Source organism: Mus caroli, unplaced genomic scaffold, assembly GCF_978045245.1.
Source record: "Mus caroli unplaced genomic scaffold, Mus_caroli_1 scaffold_19, whole genome shotgun sequence".
NCBI classification, from domain to species: domain Eukaryota; kingdom Metazoa; phylum Chordata; class Mammalia; order Rodentia; family Muridae; genus Mus; species Mus caroli.
The window spans coordinates 60634842-60654718 of record NW_028227274.1 but is presented as its reverse complement, the minus strand read 5'-3'; the positions used below and the strand labels follow the sequence as shown (position 1 = coordinate 60654718).

Sequence of the window (19877 nt, the reverse complement as noted above, 5' to 3'; positions counted from 1 at the left end):
TTCATGCAAAAGAAAAAAAAACATAGGTAAAAGTGTTTCACTTTCCTATTTTACTGAATGTTGAAGAATTAGAAAACAGTGCATTATACACATGTTGCAGACTTTGAGCTACCGAAGACATAAATTAAATTATTAATATGGAAGTTTATAAGTCACCAAGTTGTTAGTTTATGCTTCGTCAGACTGTGGATTACTAAAAAATTCTTGTAGTATTTGTAAAGCCAAATAGCACGTTCACCAGTAAGTTGGGGCTTGGACATAAATAAGTTTAAGGAGGAGAAAAAATTTGGACCACAAATGTTAGTGAGAGAAGGAATGTTGGGCAGAGAAGAAAAGCAAGATGCAGCAAACCATGGGGAAAGAGGCAAGGGGATACAAGATGGCAACACAGTGCTGATGAGAAGAGAAAGTCGCAAGGGTGGGAAAAGGCCACAGAGTAGGGCATCAGTCATCCTTAAACCAGATGTCCATTTCAGAAGCATTCTGAGAACAGAATGACTCTGGCTTTTATATACTGAAAGCTTTTAGTTACATAAGAATTGGCCATTTGAGCTTGAGAGAGAGAGAGAGAGAGAGAGAGAGAGAGAGAGAGAAGAAGAAGAAGAAGAAGAAGAAGAAGAAGAAGAAGAAGAAGAAGAAGAAGAAGAAGAAGAAGAAGAAGAAGAGAAGAAGAAGAAGAGGAGGAGGAGAGAAGAGGGGAGGAGAGGGGAGGGGAGGAGAGGGGAGGGGAGGGGAGGGAGGGGAGGGGAGGGGAGGGGAGGGGAGGGGAGGGGAGGAGAGGGGAGGGGAGGGGAGGGAGGGGAGGGGAGGGGAGGGGAGGGGAGGGGAGGGGGGGGAGGGGAGGGGAGGGGAGGGGAGGGGAGGGGAGGGGAGGGGAGGGGAGGGGAGGGGAGAGGAGAGGAGGAGAGGAGAGGAGAGAAGAGAGGAGGAGAGGAGAGGAGAGAAGAGAGGAGAAGAGAAGAGAAGAGAAGAGAAGAGAAGAGAAGAGAAGAGAAGAGAAGAGAAGAGAAGAGAAGAGAAGAGAAGAGAAGAGAAGAGAAGAGAAAAGAAGGGAGGGAAGGAGGGAAGGATGTTATCATGTATGTGCATGTATGTGTGGGTTACATATGTGTGGGAGAATGTTGGGTGTGCATCCCTGGGTGTGGAGGTCAGAATACAATTTTCAGGAGTCAGTTCTCTCCTTCAACCATGGGATCAGGGAACTGAACTCAGGTCATCACGACCACACAACAAGCACTTCTGTCCTATTGAGCTATCCTGGCAACCCTTGAGCTTGTCTTAAACCCAACCAACCCCTATAGAAAACCAGTAACTGAAACCTGCTCAGGGACACAGATTCTGTGGGAAGAGATAGGGACAGCAACAGGATAAACAAAACCTTGGGTGCTTTTGGTTGGTGTTGCTTTGGAACAGAGTCTCACTGCATAGGTCTGGCTGGCCTGGAATTCACTATGCAAGCCAGGCTGGCATTGTACTAATGGAGATCCTCTCTGCCTCTGCCTCTCTGCCTCTGCCTCTGCCTCTGCCTCTCTGCCTCTGCCTCTGCCTCTGCCTCTGCCTCTGCCTCTGCCTCTGCCTCTGCCTCTGCCTCTGCCTCTGCCTCTGCCTCTGCCTCTGCCTCTGCCTCTGCCTCTGCCTCTGCCTCTCTGCCTCTCTGCCTCTGCCTCTGCCTCTGCCTCCCAAGTGCTGAGATTAAAGGTGTGTGCACCATGCCCAAACAAAACCTAGTCTGTTTACGAATATCATAGAAAAAAGGAACAAAAGGGAAAAATCAGGGACCTTAGTCTACAAAACAAAGCCTGGCCAGTGAGACATTGCATAACTTGACACGATCTTATTATTATTGCTTTGCTTCACGAAGATGTCAATTAATCTAGATTTAGTTGATTATTAAATCTAATTCAGCCAATTATCTGGGCTACTAAATCAATTTAAGAAAAAATAAATAACCAAACTGGTATTCCCAAGCCTGATCAAGGTAGCTACTTTGAAGGACACTGCTGTGGGGATTTCTTAAGGGTGTTCCTGGACTAAGAGTCTAGATCCCTGGCTGATTACAGGCATCTCTGAGGATACTAAGAGAAGACAGAGGAATAGTAGCTAGCTGACTTGAATAGAAAAGAAAGCAAAGGAGGACAGGACTGCCCCTAGGTATTATGGAGGAGAAGATTGGGTAAAAGGATGAATACAGAAAGGGGCAGAGATAAAGAGATCTGGGGAAGTCTAGAGAGGACATGGCTAGGCTTAGCCAGGCCATGAGATGAGAGAAGAGGAGGAGAGCAAGAGAGGAGCTGCTGATCAAGAGGGACAGCCTAGACCAAGAGACTGGCCCAGAGATGAAAAGGGCCAAAAAGGACTATGTAACCAAAATGGCTAGATTATATAAAGAAGAAAAGCTGGGAGAATGACAGCCCAGCCCCAGTGCTGGAGAGTTCTGGGTAGGGGTTGTCATATGCAAACCAGGAGGACTCTGTAACAAGTAGGGACTGAGAGATGCTGAGAGAACCTGGCAACCAGTATTGTCATCTTTGATATAATAGGCACCTCTGTTTGCCATTCATCCTGAGTTTGAGACCTACCAAGCTTTCTGATCAAAAATGAGGGAGAACTCCTGGAATATGAACCAGTCAAAGAGAAAACAAGCTATTTATGGGGCGAGGTTTCCTCAGGAGGTTGTGAGTCACAGGCAACTGCCTCTCCTATCTGAGATGTGCCAGGTCCAAAGGGAATTCCATTTCCCCAAATTCTAAAATACATAAGGGACAAAAGGCTAAAATATATGGTGTTTATTAGCATGTCAAAGTGAATGCTGGCCTCTAGGTTCCCTCAATACCCCACACTTTTACATACTTCAAAGACCATACTAGCTCATCAACCCTCCTTCCCTGCCCTAAGTCCTTCTAACTCATAGACTTATCTCCCCAGTTACTCTTTTTCCTTATAACCCTGCTATTTAGGCTCCCTTTGTCTTCCTCTCTCTGTTTCCCACCTCCTCTCTTCTCTTCTATTCTCTCCCTCTCGGTTCCACTCCCCTCTCTATTTCCTCTGGGCCTGCTTCTCTCATGGCCAGATCCAGTCTTCTAGCCAAGTTCAGTCTACTAATTTCTCTCTCTGCTCTAGACTCTTCCAGATGCCTCAGGGTGTTTCTCTCCCTCTCTCTCTCTGTCTCAGCTATAACAAATCTTTCCCCTTAACCATGTCACATTGTGGTCATGCCATCAGTCTGTATGTCATAGGCATTCTTACTCAAAGTAGGCTATTTGAGTTGCTAGCCTAGGGAAACAAAATATTGTTTGGGAAGGTCTCACTTAGCACAACAGCAAAAGCAAAGACTTAGTAACTCAGTCATGATAGTAGAGAACAAGACATAATAAGATAGTCATGGTAGTAGTAGTAGCAGTTGTTGAGGCAAAATGAGTAATGGTGGTTTCAGGGCTCAGGATGATGCCAGTATCTATAAATACAATAGTGGTATGTCATAGTGTGTCATTTACAGGTCTGAGCTCTGTATTCAAAACTAGTCAATTTGTATGGCGCCATGAAATACATGTAAGTAAGAATATTTTTCTTCACAACGCTATCATATGGAATAAACAAGAAAACACAAGTGAAAGATTAGCCCAAATCATGGTCTATCATACACTCAGTTCCTGATAATAATGGCAGAAGTAGGGGTGTGGTGGCAGCCCAGGCAAAGGAATCAATCCCACCAAGGGCTAAAAATAAAGGGCACAGTGACCTTGTCACCAGAGGTCCCAATGCCAACAAATAACTCCACAGGAGAGGCATTTCAGTGTCAACCAGAGAACTCATGTTCTGCTCATGTGCACCTCTTCAGCTTTAGAATCCATGGCTGCAATGGAGATTCAGTGTTTGCCTGGTGGTACCAGGTAGTCATTGGCATTAACAACCCATAGGCACGAACTTTTCTCTCCTGAGGCTTTTGATAAGGAGACGTTGCTTAGAGAGTTGAGAGGTGAAATGAAAGCCTTTTAAATCTTAGTTAAGTTCCTTTCACATTCTAACATGCTGGGCCGTGTGTCCACTTCTGGGTATATGATGCCAGGAAGGGTGCTTACTACTGGGCACATGAAGTTCAGCAGAGGAAGTACACATGTTAAATAAATAACTACAAACAACTTTGACAATTACAACTGGTATCGGGAGCTGACCCAGAGCTCTGGGGAGTCAGTTGGTGACGAATGAGTTCACATTGAGTATGAGTAGGGGGGTTGGCCGAGAAGATAGCCCATCATCAGACTGCTAGAGGAATGGTGGAGAGAGGGGGATGTAGTAGCCAGCAGAGTCAGAATTGAGATGATGAAGCATAACTAAGCAGAGACAGGAAGAATGGAAAGCAAGTGGCAGAGTTAAGGTTATGTAATATTAGGGGGAAAAATCGGAGCTAAATTAAGCTTGTCAAAAAAGGTTACTACTCTTTCCCCCACAGAGTAAAATCACATCAGTTCAGCATAATTGGATCGAAGCATGTCAAAATTAATCAAATATGAATTACAGATATTTAAAAAATATGACTAAGTGCTTAGATTTTTTTTGACTAGATGAGATATATTAAATAACTTTTCACTTCCCTACTCTTACTTAACAGCATCAGTGTTTCAACAGTTAAATAAGGCTCTTCTTTGTAAATACTAACTTTTTATGTTAGATAATGCAATTACATCATTCCCTCTTCTCTTCCCTCCATTCAACCCCTTCCAGGTACCCTGTTCCCTTACTCCCTTTTAAATTTGTGGCTACTTTTTCAATTGGGGTGTGTGTGTGTGTGTGTGTGTTTCTCAAGTTTGTGGATCATTGCCAAAGAGAAAAGTTGTAAGAGCCCAAGAATTAGGAAGTTGGCTGTGAGATTGTGTCTCCTAGAAAGGCAAGAAGCTACACACTTGAAGTCCAACTGATATTTCAGCCTAAACAGGAGCTGAATAAGGAGGACACTAACAGAAGTGCTAATGTGGAGCTCGGGGTGGGTAACAAGGCTTCAACCCTAGGCAAAGAACTGCAGGCAGCTTGGGAACGCTGCTCAGAGAGGGAGAAACGGTCCTTCCCAGGAGAAGTCCACCAAGTAGTTGTCACACACCAACATCGTCAGCTGTGACAACCTGAACAGAGTGAGGACCTTAGAAATTATTTCTTTTTCCTGAAGTGGATTAACCTTTCTTTATTTCTGCCTTTACTCACACCTGTGTGCTTAGGTTGAGAAGCCATTTCTGTGGCTTCAGACTGATTATCCGGAGAAGTGGGCTGAACACCCTAGAAAATCTTTCAGCTAGGCAGGGCTGACTAACTGCCATCCTTCTTTCTCAAACTAACTGACCCAACCCATGTACAGTATCAGCACAGAGTGGAGCCTGTCCTGTAGTGAAGAGGCTGAAGCCAAAGGTCTGCTACCACGTTCAGGCTAGCCTGGAATACAATGTTTCAAAAACTAGCGCACACACACACACACACACACACTCATACACACACACACACACACACACACCACACACACACACTCATACACACACACACACAACACACACTCATATACACACACACACAACACACACACTCATATACACAGACACACACACAGACAGACACACACACAACACACACTCATATACACACACAGACACAACACACACTCATATACACACACACACAACACACACACTCATATACACACACAGACACACACACACATACACACACACACATTAAGAAAGCAACATGCTTCAAGTTACAAACTGAAATCAACCACAGTTTTCCTGATTCTCAAGATTCCTAGGGCAACTTTATTATTTTGTAAAAAAAACTTCTATCGATATGGCAATGACATATTTTAGTTCAGTCTCAGAGCAAACTATCAAAACACTCCCTTCAGGGTAGGGATATTCTCTACTAAGAAATTAAGATTTTTAAGATCTTAATTATGGTATCTCCCCCGGGGCCTAGCAAACACATAAGTGGATGCTCACAGTCAACTATTGGATGGATCTCAGGGCTCCTAATGGAGGAGCTAGAGAAAGTACCCAAGGAGCTAAAGGGATCTGCAACCCTATAGGTGGAACAACATTATGAACTAACCAGTACCCTGGAGCTCTTGACTCTAGTGGCATATGTATCAAAAGATGGCCTAGTCGGCCATCACTGGAAAGAGAGGCCTATTGGACTTGCAAACTTTATATGCCCCAGTACAGGGGAACGCCAGGGCCAAAAAGTGGGAGTGGGTGGGTAGGGGGGTGGGGGATAGGGTATGGGGGACTTTTGGGATAGCATTGGAAATGTAAATGAGGAAAATACCTAATTAAAAAAATTATGGTATCTCATCTAAAACTCGGTGCATTTTGCATTTCCCAAATATCTGTGCGATTTTAAACATGATAGTCTTTATGTTCATGAAACAATTATTTACTATGGAGAGTGCTCAATTTGATTTTTGCAACTGCATGGGACAGAAAGTGGAAATGAAGAATTTTACTTCTAGAATTACTTATCGACCTGCTATAGGTAGTTTGCTCTGATAAGCATTCATTAGGGGTTAGTAACTACAGAAGGGTCAGGATCCTAACTTTTATATATGCCCATAATTCTAAAAAAATAAATCAAAACAAAAAAAATTATAGTCATTGCAAGTTAGAGCAGGAAAGATCCCCGAAACCCCAGGAAGGAAATACCCCCATTCAAGAACAGTCTCATTGCTCTCAGTAACTGGAAAGCTACATTCATCTTCCAATAGCTGGAAACACCATCAGTCCCTTTAGGAATCAACTTTGATTCCATACAATTCATCACATAGCTTTGTGGCATCTAAATCTTGCTGGAAACATTTACTACTGGGATCCATAACAACACGACCAAGTCTCTATCGGATTTTTTTTTTAACCAAATGTGTCATTGGTTTCTCCATTTCAGTTGACTCCAATATCCTCAAGATTTCTGTTTACTAGAAAAGCAGATCTCTTAAGGTAGTTTCTGTTCACCAGAAACCTCCCTATCTTAATCTGTGCCAAAGGTCAATTCCCCTGGGCAAGGGTATCTTGTTCCAATCAATCTAAACAGCCACTCAAAGACACCATTCTCCTGACATACCCTCTGCTATCTTCCCCTCCATTTTTCTCCTCCTCTGCTGACCTGCATCCTGGGGTAAGGTCAGCCTTAGAAGTTTGACCCTTAATAAACCTTTCTTTCCACCCATGGAGTGCTCTAGTTTGGTGGCTTCATTCTATCATCACTTACAGCTGACTCAGTGGGTAAGAGCACTTGCCACCAAGCCTGATAACCTGAGATCAATTCCTGGGTCCCCGCATGATCGAAGAAAGAAAGACCTATTCCTCCAAGTTGTTATCTGACCTCCAAATGTGGCCATGACATACTTGGACGGACACACACACACACAAGTAAATAAAGAAGTAAAGAAAAAGAAAGAAAATAAATAAGTGTGATAAAAATCACTATGATGTCACGTATGTTTTCACACACTTTTTCTAGAAATAATTGTGTAAATGAGCAAGGGCGGTAGTTATGAAAAGAGAGAGACTGGAAAATGCCAGTCTCAGTTTTCACAAAGAGCACTTAGAGGGCTTACAATAACTACACACCTGTATCTATTATACTCGGTGGAACAATAGCACTGAGCCATCAAAGATGAGCACTTTGTATAGAAGTTTTCACAGGCTCTGAGCTGCATGAGGACATTATAAGCTAAAGAGCAAGAGAGTGGGCAGATGAGAAAGGGAGAGATTCCTTCTAAAGTTCTTTAGAAATGCAAATAGAACATGGCCTAAACATAACTAGCTGGCTGATAGAGTGCTAATCACCTACCAGGCATTTATTAGGAAATGTGTTCCAGTTCCTTACTTGAACAAAAAAAAAAGGGGGAGGGGTCTTAAACTGAACAAAACCCTATTTGTTAAATGTCACTAGAACTGAGTATCAAGGTGAAAACATATGTCATAATAGAGATCTGTAGGCAGAGAGATAGTTCTGACTACCGTTTCCCAAACTGAAGTGATAAGGTTCAAAAGCTCATGGGGCAGGCCAGTAGATCAACGACCCTCTGGCTACCTGCACCCTATGTAGAACCTTAACAGAGCAGTTCAAAAGGCTTCTTTCCAACAAGAGGGAACCGAGACTACTCAGGAAAGTTGCCCTGCCCCCCAAGTGCCAAAGAGAGTTTTAATCACTTCATAAAACCCTAGAAGCCAAACATGTCTACTAGGCCTTTGGTTTGGGAATCAAGTATAAAATGCCAAATGGTAGTCCTTCCGCAGCATAACTGGGGTGGCGAACTGTGAAGCTCTAAAGATTAGAGTCTGAGTTCAATCTCTGGAACCGGTGTGGTGGAAAGCGAGAAACAACTCCTAAACGTTGTCCTCTGACCTAAACACATGGCCGTGGGCTCATGTACACACACACACACACACACACACACACACACACTCTCTCTCTCTCTCTCTCTCTCTCTCTCACACACACACACACACACACACACACACAGATGCAATAACATTTCACAATGACTTTGCACATCTAGAAGTATACTTTTTCATCATCAAGCAAAGATGAGTGAAAACACTAACTTTGCTCTTTTTAGGAATGTGGCTGTGATGAAAATGAAGATAGATCCCTTTCAGGTTAGGGAGCATCATGTATAATTATGCAATATCTATTAATAAAGACCTTCCAGTATTTTCAGAAGTGAGTTTTTACAAGTCACCTGCTTCACAGTATGACTAAATCACAGCAAGCTGTTCGTATCAAATGTTCAAAGTATCAAGGACAAACAATTTTATATTTTGCTTTTATTCTCTGGGACCCTTTTTTTCAGGTTTAGCTATGGTTATGTAACATTTGAATCTAAATGTATATATACATTAGGAGGTAGTTTGTCTTTTAAGAATTGTATGTCATCTGAAGTAAGCAGTGGTTTGGAGAGAAAATACTTGGATTTTAGTCTTGGGTAAACCCCATGCTTACATGTGTGTGAAGTTTAAATCTTTAATTATTCCACATAACAGTTTGGAACATGTGGAGAGTATACACAATAACCAGACAAGCTTAGTTATAATTTCCAATTCATGATTCTTTCACAGTATTTTATTATTTTGTAATAAATGTGCATCTATGCCTATTTATGCACAAAGATATAATAGCATTGAACAACGCTTTGTGAGACACGGTGTCATACTTCGTTATGTTTCTTGATTCTCATAATATCTCATTCTTATAAAGAAGGGCAAAATAAGCTAACCTATTTGCAATATATGCAACTATTTGATGCAGACCATAATTTAATCCTATTATATACAGAGATAAGTTTTACTGGATAAAAGATGAGGATATTATAGATAATGTAACGTCTTTGGGAAAATCATGCATTGCCTCTCCTTTCCCAAGCTCTTTGCAGGAAGAGCATTTACGGAAGGTCATAAGAAACTATCCAGAAACATATTACTGGAATGTGGGATTCCAATTAAAGACTGAGAAGAGCTAGCAGGTTCTTTCAGAAGAATCTAGGGAGGGCTAAGACACCAAGAGACCAGGAGGCAGCTATGCAGTTGAGTGAAAGGCAGAGCAGAAGGATGATTGTGAGTGGTGATTTGAAGTGATGTGGATCTTTCTTATTTACAACACACTCCCATGCCTCAGACTCAGAGAACATCATGGAAGAGGAAGTAAAGGATTTTACGAGCCAGAGAACCAGATGTCTGCTGTGAGACCATGCCTTTTTCTCTGACAGGAAAGTTGCATCTGTGAAATCTCAACAATATGGCTGCCTAATCAAGACCCAAGTAATGACACCAGTTGATATGCCAACATGGATGGAGAAAATCTTGCAAAACCCCACTCCTAGGTGAAGAGCCATAGGCAATTAATGACTACTGAGAGAGGTAAAATAGGTTTTCCTGAGGGATAAGCCCTCCACTTGGTTACTTGGGTACCAAGTAGTCAGGCTTTAAAAGTATACACATATGCGGAACACTAAATGGACTCAGTGGGATATACTTCTGTATTTATTCATAAGTATGTAACAATGATAATTAAAGAAAATAGATCATGAATTTGAGTGGGAAACATGCAAGGGGCTGGAGGAAGGGACGAGGAGGGCAGTAATGATGTGAACACAGTAGACATGTATGAAACATTAAAGTTTAAAATAATTTTCTGTTTTGTCAGAATTAAAGTACACCCTGACAAGCATAAAGCTACTGGCTATTCAGCAGCTACAGTTTAAAATGCCCAAACTCATGGCTCGAGAAACTAAGTAATCCATTCAGGGACCTGCATCCAGTGACGGGGAAAGGCAAGACTTGAACCCATATGTGGATCGTTCCCAAGAACCACACCGCTCCTGCCGCTGTGGTACGCTGCTGGGTGTAGTTCTAAAGTAGAAGCATGAGAAACTGTGTGATGCTCCCTATATGTAGAGATGTGGAACTGAAGCTACAACCAATAAACTGACATGCACATTACTGCCCTGCTGGTGACCTGTGATGTATCTTGCTTGAGGCTCCCTGGGACCATATTAGGCGCAAAGACATTCAATGTAGGGTGAGTTTCAGCTCAAATTCGCTGTGCCCCTGATCTAATCAAAAGAATTAATGGGAAAATCATCACTTTGTCAGCTGGGCTGTAAAGTTGAGTATGATTACCATTTAAATCTCTAAAGCAACATAAAAATAACTCCTTTGAAACCATACCCACCCACATTCTCCTTACATGCTAATGAATGTCACAATTTCAGAGCCTGAGGAGAGATTTCCTGTAAAACATTTCCCAGCCTTAACATTGCCCCTGTTCCCAACTCCAATTGCCAGGTTACAAACAAAAATTAACCCTGGTTCCAAATTGCTAAGTCTCTAGGGAGGGCAATTTATATCTGTGAATTACTTCAAGACTCTGAAACAGTTAGCATTAAGAAATTCTACTTCATCCCCAGATTTTTGTCAAACCTAAGATGTATTGTCACCAGTGCTAATAATCCAGCCTCAAACCAGCATCTCTACTGAAACAACGGTTACCCTTTTTTCTTTTGTAAGTTTGAATTGTAATACATTCTTGTAGCTACACTAATACCTAAAGCCATGTTTTAAAGTAACCAATTGTGACATTGGACATGGGACATTATGGCAACTGGGCAACTAATTCAAACTCACCACTTACCTTTGTTACAGATTTTAATGAATGCCATGTTGTATGCAACAAGACATGTTTTTATATCAAGATTATGTGTTTTATTTCTAAAGTGTTTAACTTTTGGTCTTTCTAATTTTTTTAAAAAAAGTCAGTTTATGAAGATGTAGATGCATTATCATGAAAGCAAATGAAGCCAAAGAGACACAAAGAAGTTGGGAGATAAAATGTACAATAGAACCTGGACACTTCTACCCAGCCTTATTTTACTGAGTGTAAATTTGGTTCTCGGGATTTTAGAACCATAGCAAAAGAAGAGGACTGCTACCATTTATTATTTTTAACTGTATAAGATGCTTTGTTGCTTGCTAATATGAAACATTAAGAAGAGAATACTGAGCCATTTTGCATAGAAGAAACAGAATCCCAAATGAGGATGCTCTTATTGAAAAAGGAAGAAAGAAACACCAGAGACTTCAGGGGAAGCAGAGAGGGAACTTCAGAGAGCCCAGCAGGCAAGAAGATGAATCCAGGGTGGCAAGAAGCTACCAACACAAGGAAGCTAAATACAAAGGAAGACCGATCTTACACAGTTTGGGGTCTTTATCTTAAAGATTTCTTCTACCTACTCAATGCTGACTAAACCCTGTATTTTCTGGAACTAAATATCCATGGGAAAAAGTCATCAAAAGCAGATGCCTTTTGCCTGTAATAAGCAACAGGAAGAAAGGAATACAGATGTGGCTTGCTTGCAGGGTGACCTGAGGCAAGGAAACCATATATCAATGGAAGTGTATGCAGCTATATAAACAGTAAGTTCAGGCTGAAGTGGAAATTTCTGGTTTCTTTAACAACTCAATTGGGTCACATGTCTTTCTGGAAGATGTCTTGTGAGAGGTCACATGATGCTTTACTGAAAACAAACACTTGAGATGGTACATGACTTATATTTTTAGAAAAAAAAAAACCTATAAATAGAACCCCATGAACAGTGAGAGGATTCTCTTGCATTTCTACAGCATGCAACACTTCGTTGGTCTTCCCTGGTCTTTGTTGGCCTTCACTTCATAAAGAGAAATGTGCCAAAGAACTTCTAGTGGTATTCCGGCTGATTCTGGACACTTCCACGGACTTGCGCCTTGCTGTTTCTGCTGGATCATGCCACTGCTACTAAATTGTGTTTGGTGTTCACTGTTGAACTGGACAGCTGGCATTCTGTCAAAGAAGAGTGAATTTGCCCCAAGGAACTACCTCTAAACAGGCCCACAGTTCCCTTTTCCTATTAACTTTCTTTTCCCCTAACTCTGGTCGGTGGGGTAGAAGGGAGGTTGAAGCATTTAAGAACCCTGAATAAAGTAGGTTTTGAAAAATATAAGCCTTCTTCAAGCTGCCTCTGAAGTGAAGGAGCAAGCCTTTACAGATACATTGTGTAGCTTCCCTGCCTTACAGAGAAGAGAGAACCAGTGAGTTATTCTCCCCCAACAAAAAGAAGATCTGGGAAGAGCAGCTACTGCAAAATTAGAGATAACTGCTTCCCTTTCCTCCCACCCTCCCCAGAAAAGAACAGAGCCATCTACTCCAGAGCCCCCAAAAGAAACATAGGGGCCAACCCCCCTAGAATTCTGTGGGTGTCAGATTGTGTAGAAGAATCTGTCAGCCTGGCAGTTTACTGTGAAACGTGTGAGATGCTAGTTATCATAGAAAGAACTTATCTGAGCTCACTTCCCAAATAGGTCCAGACTCACTATGATGCTTCACCATGACTTGGGCTACCCTACCATCCTTGCTCTCAATGTAGGAGGAGGTGTTTGCATTGTAGTTTGTAGCCTATAAGGAAGGTCCGGTGTTTCTTTTCTTATTCTTCTAATGTACAAAGAATACGGCCCACTGGGTACCTCTTTGGGTTCTTCTACCATTCCTGACATCTTCGTCCATCTTTAAATGTGGCCCTCATTTTGGTCTTAACATTTTTAAGCTTCACAATAGCTGGTCCCAAATGACCTCTGATTATGTTGGTGAGGATTAGCTCCTGATGAGTCTAGCCAGGAACTCTGATGGATAGATAATAGTAAGGACTGAGCCATAGAAGCAAATTCAATAAAGATACATAAACAAACGCTGAAATGGTCAATAGAGTTTCACAAACTCTGTAAGACACTTTATTATAACTCAAAATTCAAGCAAAGATTTTTCTCTTCATGTTCTGGGAGAGTTTATTAGAGTTCCTCAGTCTTACAGCTCAAGAATGTGAAAATTATTTCTGAACTTTACAATATGTTTATTGTCTCACACTACGCTGTTTCCTCTGGGTGTTCATTGCTAAATTCTTTTTTCCAAGCCATATTTCTGTCTTTACCCAGACAGAAATGTCTTTAGCCAGACAGAAATGTCATGTCAGCTATCTGTCTAATTTTACACACACACACACACACACACACACAATATACTCATTGACAAAACAGTTATAGGAGAGTAGAAGACAGAAAAGTTTATGACCCTGAACATAATTGAAGAGGGATGATTTATAGTTCCTAGGGTTGCTTAAGTATTAACTTGTAGTGATACAAATCAACATTATGTCTCATGATGATTTCCTGCATCCAACAACACAAACACTCAACACCCAATTTACAGCAAGTTAAAATGTCACTGAAGGACTGCGATCTGGGAGAGGGCAGCATACATACCACTGTGGTGTGTGTGTGTGTGTCACATTAGTGAGCATATACATATTCACCACATATGCATATATGCATATGTTTATACACACATATATAACTAATCTTAATTTCTGCTACAGCTGCTAGACCATTGGTTGTTAAATCCCTATCCAAGCCAAGCCACTTCCTCTCCTAAAACTCTCTCTCTTCTACTTTCTCTCTTTCCTCTTTGTTCATTCCCTGTCCACAGAGCAATTAAAAGAATCTCTCTCTTGGTCAAGGAACTTAAGAGTTTTCAGTTCCCGCCTCATTATGTGTTTGCCTTGCATGTGAAGACAGCAATTCAAAAGAAGACCCTCTTGTCTCTTTTCTCAAAATGGTAAAATGTACTCTAGCTATACCTAGAATATTCTAGAACAGCATTAGTAGTATGGAGCCATTGTGATTGCTTCTAATAACTTATTAATAGGTATTTCTGGATTTCATTTTTCTTTACATAAACTCACTATCAAATCTGACTATTTATATGAAAAGGAATTTTATTTCACCTGATAAGTGATAAAATAATATTATCCCTCATGATAATAAAAAGTTGTTGTTATACAACCTAGATTTGTTGTGAATTACTGATGATAAATGCATCACAATTTGGCAAATGTGAGCCAAGATATCCTTTTTCGTTGTTGTTATGGACACTCAGAGGCTGTACCGATGAGGAAATGAATAGAAAGTCCATGACATTTGCCTGTTACTAATATTGTGGGTAGAGAGGGGGAGTGGTTAAGGATGAACATATGTTGGTAGGATCCAGTTAAAAAACGGACTGACAGAACAATCTACAGACAACATTCTGGGGTGTGATAACATCTTGAATCCCACATCATTTTCCCACAGTATCCCAGGAGAACCGCTAATGCTCACGTAATTGAATCATATTCCACCATTGAAAGCTAACACTGCTATAAATAAATGTCTAAAAGCTAGCAAGGTAGGGGATCATAATGCCTGAATTATCCACCCCCACCAAGAGGCACACTTTAACCAGATGACCCCATTTGATTCAATGTTTAGAACTTAAACACTGTTTTGCAACATTGTATCCCCAGGATTGCTCACTTTGGTTTTCTGGTTAACAAAATGAAAGCCTGGGTTTTCTGGTTTCCATTATTTTCTCTGCTTAAATAATCTCACAAGCTTTGAGAGGAAAGGAAAACACATGCCAGTAGGTTTTCAAATCTATGTGGAATGTTACAAGTGCAGCAAGTTATTTGCTATTGGGTGAATGACAAACTCTACAATGTCTTCTATTAAGAGTGTAAAATACTTTATTGATAAATAATACCTCTTTGTATCTACTGTACTAGGATGCAACACTATTTGAAATATGCATTGTACATTGATGGCTACATGATCAACAACTCTTTATTCAAAACTCATCACATGCCACCGATTTCAAATTTTATCCTCTGGTGGGATGATAGTACAACTTTGCCACTCAAATCAGACCAAGCTGGCATTCCTGTCAAGCCAGCTGTCATAGTTTGTATTACATCCAACCAGATCACAGACCCATGATTAATACCTAGAACATACTTTCTCATGGATCTCAAGTGAAAAAAAAAAAAGTGTCTCCTGTGATTTCACAGGGCATGTGACTTTGAGATGTCTTCCAACTACAGTTACCTGTGGAGAATCTTCAACCTCAAGGACTACAAAGGCAGACTACTTAAACTTCCTTAAATTCAACTTCCTCTGCACTGTTTTGTAAAGCCAAATAAATCAGAGCAAGTCTCTAGGTAAAGCCTCCCATCCCCAAGGTTTACAGAAAATTACAAGAACAACAACTACGTAGGTTAGTATAACTCCACACCGTATCCAAACATCTGGTATCCTATGACCATGATCTGATGCCCTGGCTGAAAACAAAGGTGGGCAAACTAGGACCTTCTAAACAAAACTACTTAGATTTACATCTGAAGTTTAGATACAAATAGATAATCTCCAATCTCATTGCTTCTGTTCAAATGCATAACTTTTCTTATTGCAGAAATGAATATGTATCTTTAAGTGGAATCTATTGGTTCATACAGATAGAAATTTTAACAGCTGGATTTTTAACATTTAGGCATAATAATAAAACACTAATAGCCAAGCAATATACCACACTCCTGGTTATATATGCAACAGCTAAAAAGAAATCCATTTTAGCTTTGCAATTCCACTACAACAGATTTGCAGAGGCTGTCTGTCACAAACTCCCACGTCCAGCAACACAAAGGCTCCAAAAACACAGCTTACCTCACATTAGCATCAAGTTTGTCCATTACAGGAAATGGGCATGAGGACGTTGGATTTCAGTGCCCACAGGATCCTGCAAGGGAAATGAGATATTAGGCAGGAAGGTAACACAGAAAAATAAAGGTCTTTGTTATAAGAAGAAAATGCCAAGTAAGGAATTTGCCTTCTACTAATTGGAATTTTTGTTTTGTAGAACTATGTAATAACCAATACTATATCAAAGAGATATCAAAGAGCTACTAGCACACTTAGGTTGGATGTGTGAGGCATGTTTTGCTGAGTGCCACAGAAAAATTCTGTTCCACTGATGATCTGGTACAAAAACACGCAGCTACTTTAATTCACTCTATGTTATTTGTTTCTCTTCATTTTCCCAGAAAGATGCTTTCTTTCTATGGTCTGCCTTAAGATGCTAGCTAGTGAAGACAGGCAACTCTACTGCTAGAAATAAAATAGTAATGGCCTAACATAGTATTGTTCAGGCTTTTTTTTTTTTCTCAAACAACACAAATTTAGTTGGGTATTTGAGAATCTAGTAAATACTTATTCTCTGCCCAGAAACAGAAAATGTGTGCAAGCAGATTAAAAAAAAAAAAAACTTCCTAGAGAATCCAGAAATCAAACCACTTCTATGTAAGTATGCACCCATCCATCCATCCATCCATCCATCCATCCATCCATCCATCCATATACCTACCTACCTATCTATCTTCCTACCTACCTACCTACCTACCTACCTACCTACCTACCTACCTATTACATAGCTTTCTACCTACCCTATCTATCTGTGCATTAGTGCAGGCTCCACATGCATGCATGTAAAGACCAGAGGTTGATATTTTAGAGCCCCCTCTATCACCTTGTTTCTTGGGAGTCTGTCTCTAATCTAGATGCTCACCAAGTCAGCTATGTTGGCTAGCAAGAAAACGTTTGGGATCCACCTGTCTCTGCCCTGACCCCAGCACAGAGCTTACAGACCAATTCTGGCCTTTACATGGGTGGCAAGGATCTACACACTTGTGCAGCACGCGCTTTTAGTGGCTGAGCATCTCCCTAGCCCCAGAGTCTAGGAATCTTGAACATAGGAACTCAGGACTTTAAAGCTTACTTAGGAATTCTAGGCTAAGTAGTCCTAGCATCCATCGAGAGAAAATTAAATTTCTAATTACTGGGAGTTCTTATATGTAGGCCTGAAGAAGCCCCTTACATGCCTTTCTTCATTACCCCTCACTTCACTTAACTGAGTTGGCTCTGTTAACCCACTGTGCAAAACAATCTTTAAGGCTTTCATCCCATTTCTTCCACCACATAGTCAGTTAGAGGATGCAGGGGCAGAGCCCAGCTGCCTCTCCAGGTTACTCTGGACAAGCTCCTTTTCCTTCCAGGCATCATCATTTACTTCTAAAGAATGGAAGAGATTATAGGAGAACATCTTGTGTTAGCTTCCAGCTCTGCTAGCATATAATCTGCTTGCAAAATCTCTTGAGTTCATTTATCCAAATAGGAGAACCACGAAACTCAAGCTGAGCCTTTAGATGCCTTGGTGAGCATTCAGGAAGAAACCGCTCAACCATAACAGGAGCCCCCTCACAATAAACCCCGAAGTGTGCATCATAACTTATCAGCCCATACACATGTGACCATGAGCATCTTTCCAAATCCAGCTTGATCCATGTCCACCGCTTACTGCCCACTTGCACATTAATGCTATTTCTCTTGAACATCACAAGTAGGCTCCACCCCCAGAGAACTTTGCTTTTTTCCCCCCTCTCCCTATATTCAATGAAAATTATTCTCTCACCTCAAATGTCACTTCCCCAGGAAATCTTCTCTCCATGCCTAAGATCTCAGACCCTATTTTCTGAGAATTTCTACCTTCCGTGTTGCGCTGTTTCATTCTGATACATGCATTTATTGTAGTCAATTATAGCCTTTTTGTTTATGTTATGTTTCTGTCGCTTCAATGTAAGCTTCAATAGAGCCATTATCTTGCCTCCTCTAATATCCTCAAAGCCTACAAACCTGCCCAGCTCATTGTAGTCTCTCTGTACATGTGCCAGTCAAATTAAGCAATTAATTTATTTTGCAAATGAGGAAATAGAGTTTTGGCATCCTGTAACTTTCTCACTGGGGTTTGGGGGGATCATTTTACACTAGCATCCTTGAGCACATTACAAGTAAAGAGGAGCCAAAGTCAGGGTAAAGAGATGATCAACATTTCAGGGCACACCTGCTCTTCCAGAGGACTTTTGTTCTGTTCCCAGCACCCACACACTAGCTGATAATTGTCTACAATGCTAGTAATCCTAAGAATCCAGTTACCTCTCTGGCTTCCACAGGCCCAGTCACACACAGAGTACATAGACATATCTGTAGGCAAATACTCATACATAAAATAAAAGCAATTTTTAAATGGGTGAGTCCTGCTAAATTTCATTTTAATTAGCTGCCATTAACCAAATAGCTATGAATGCCAGACAGTTTCTTCTCTTCCTTCCCTCTCTGAATCTTTATCCCATAGATGAGGAAACTTAGGGTCAGAGAGTTCGGTTCCCTTGCAAAGTTGCATAGCTAACACATGGCAAACCTGGGAACAGCTTGCACAGCTATGAATTCTGGAACTCAAGGTTTATCTGCATAGCCATATTGATGAGAATATATAAGTGCAGCTTCTCTGACATTTCTAGGAGACGTAGGAAAACTTCCTGTCCCTCTAGCCCTTAGGATCTTTCTGGCCTCTCTCCCTCAATGATCCCTGAGGGTGCAGTACCACTAATTCTCCACTCTACCCCTATCTCCAAGTCAAGGGTATAATAATGACATTTATGTGGCATTCTATTACGTAGTCTAGGAGAGAAGGAACTGTATTCTCCATACGAGTTTCATTCCAAGAAACACTTTGAGATTATTTCATTCAGACAAGGAGCCTAGTAAGTTTTGGGGGAAGATGAAGAGAAGGGACAGTGACTGTCTCAGTACTCTTTCAGGACCACAGCAAGCTCAGCCACTAGAATTACTCCAGCATTGTACATGTCATAAGAGAAAATGTCGGGAGCACAGAACACAGGGTCTGCAGAGCTTATTTTCTTTGATGGACGTAGTCACACACAACACTGTTCCTTACAGAGTAAAAGGGGGGAGAAGAAACTTTCATCTTTACAACCCTCCACATTGTGCTCACAGGAGCCCTCAGCTCTCTGGCTTTTAAGTTTTTACATGGCTATAGGGAATGAAAGCCCACAAGGTGAGCGTGCCTCAAAACCATCTGAAATACGGCTAGGAAACTGTTGTTAAAGGTTAACAGAGAGTGTGTGGCTGCATCTCTATTATAAGAAATATGCATATGGCACTCACCTGTAATGGTCTCCTCCTATTGGAACGGAAGATCGATGAAGTTTGGTATGTTGCCAACACCTGCCCAACTGGAGCTAAGTCATAACCTCAGCTTGCTTTGCTGGGCCCTGTTTGCTTTCTTTGGATATGGTTGCATGGATGGATATTCATGCATAACTATGCTCAGAGGGACCACATTTCTTTATAGAATATGCCTACATGGGTTGTATTTCTACATCAACGGTCATACTCAATATCTTTGTTTTGGACAAGTGTCAGGAATGAGTAAAACATTATGTATCTTAACAGCCAAATTAAGGCTGGGAGCCTGGCATGCTATCAGGAACACTGGAGAAAGGTGTTATGGGCTGTGTGTTCTCAGCCCTACCCTGCTACTGATTCACACTGTTTCTTGTAAGGAAGTCCGTTCATCCAAGAGCTCATTTTCCC

At 41.2% G+C, this 19877-nt stretch overlaps 1 protein-coding gene across 1 annotated transcript in view; it reads right to left on the bottom strand.

Annotated features, from left to right (window-relative positions):
• The window catches only part of Htr4 (5-hydroxytryptamine receptor 4), a 103603-nt gene extending 87462 nt beyond the window's left edge, over positions 1-16141 (bottom strand). Inside the window, exon 1 of the mRNA XM_021150569.2 lies at positions 16095-16141. Within this exon, the coding sequence (XP_021006228.2) occupies positions 16095-16120 (26 nt within the window). The 5' untranslated portion in view covers positions 16121-16141. The remainder of the gene's footprint in view (positions 1-16094) is intronic.
• Positions 16142-19877: the final 3736 nt, after the last annotated feature.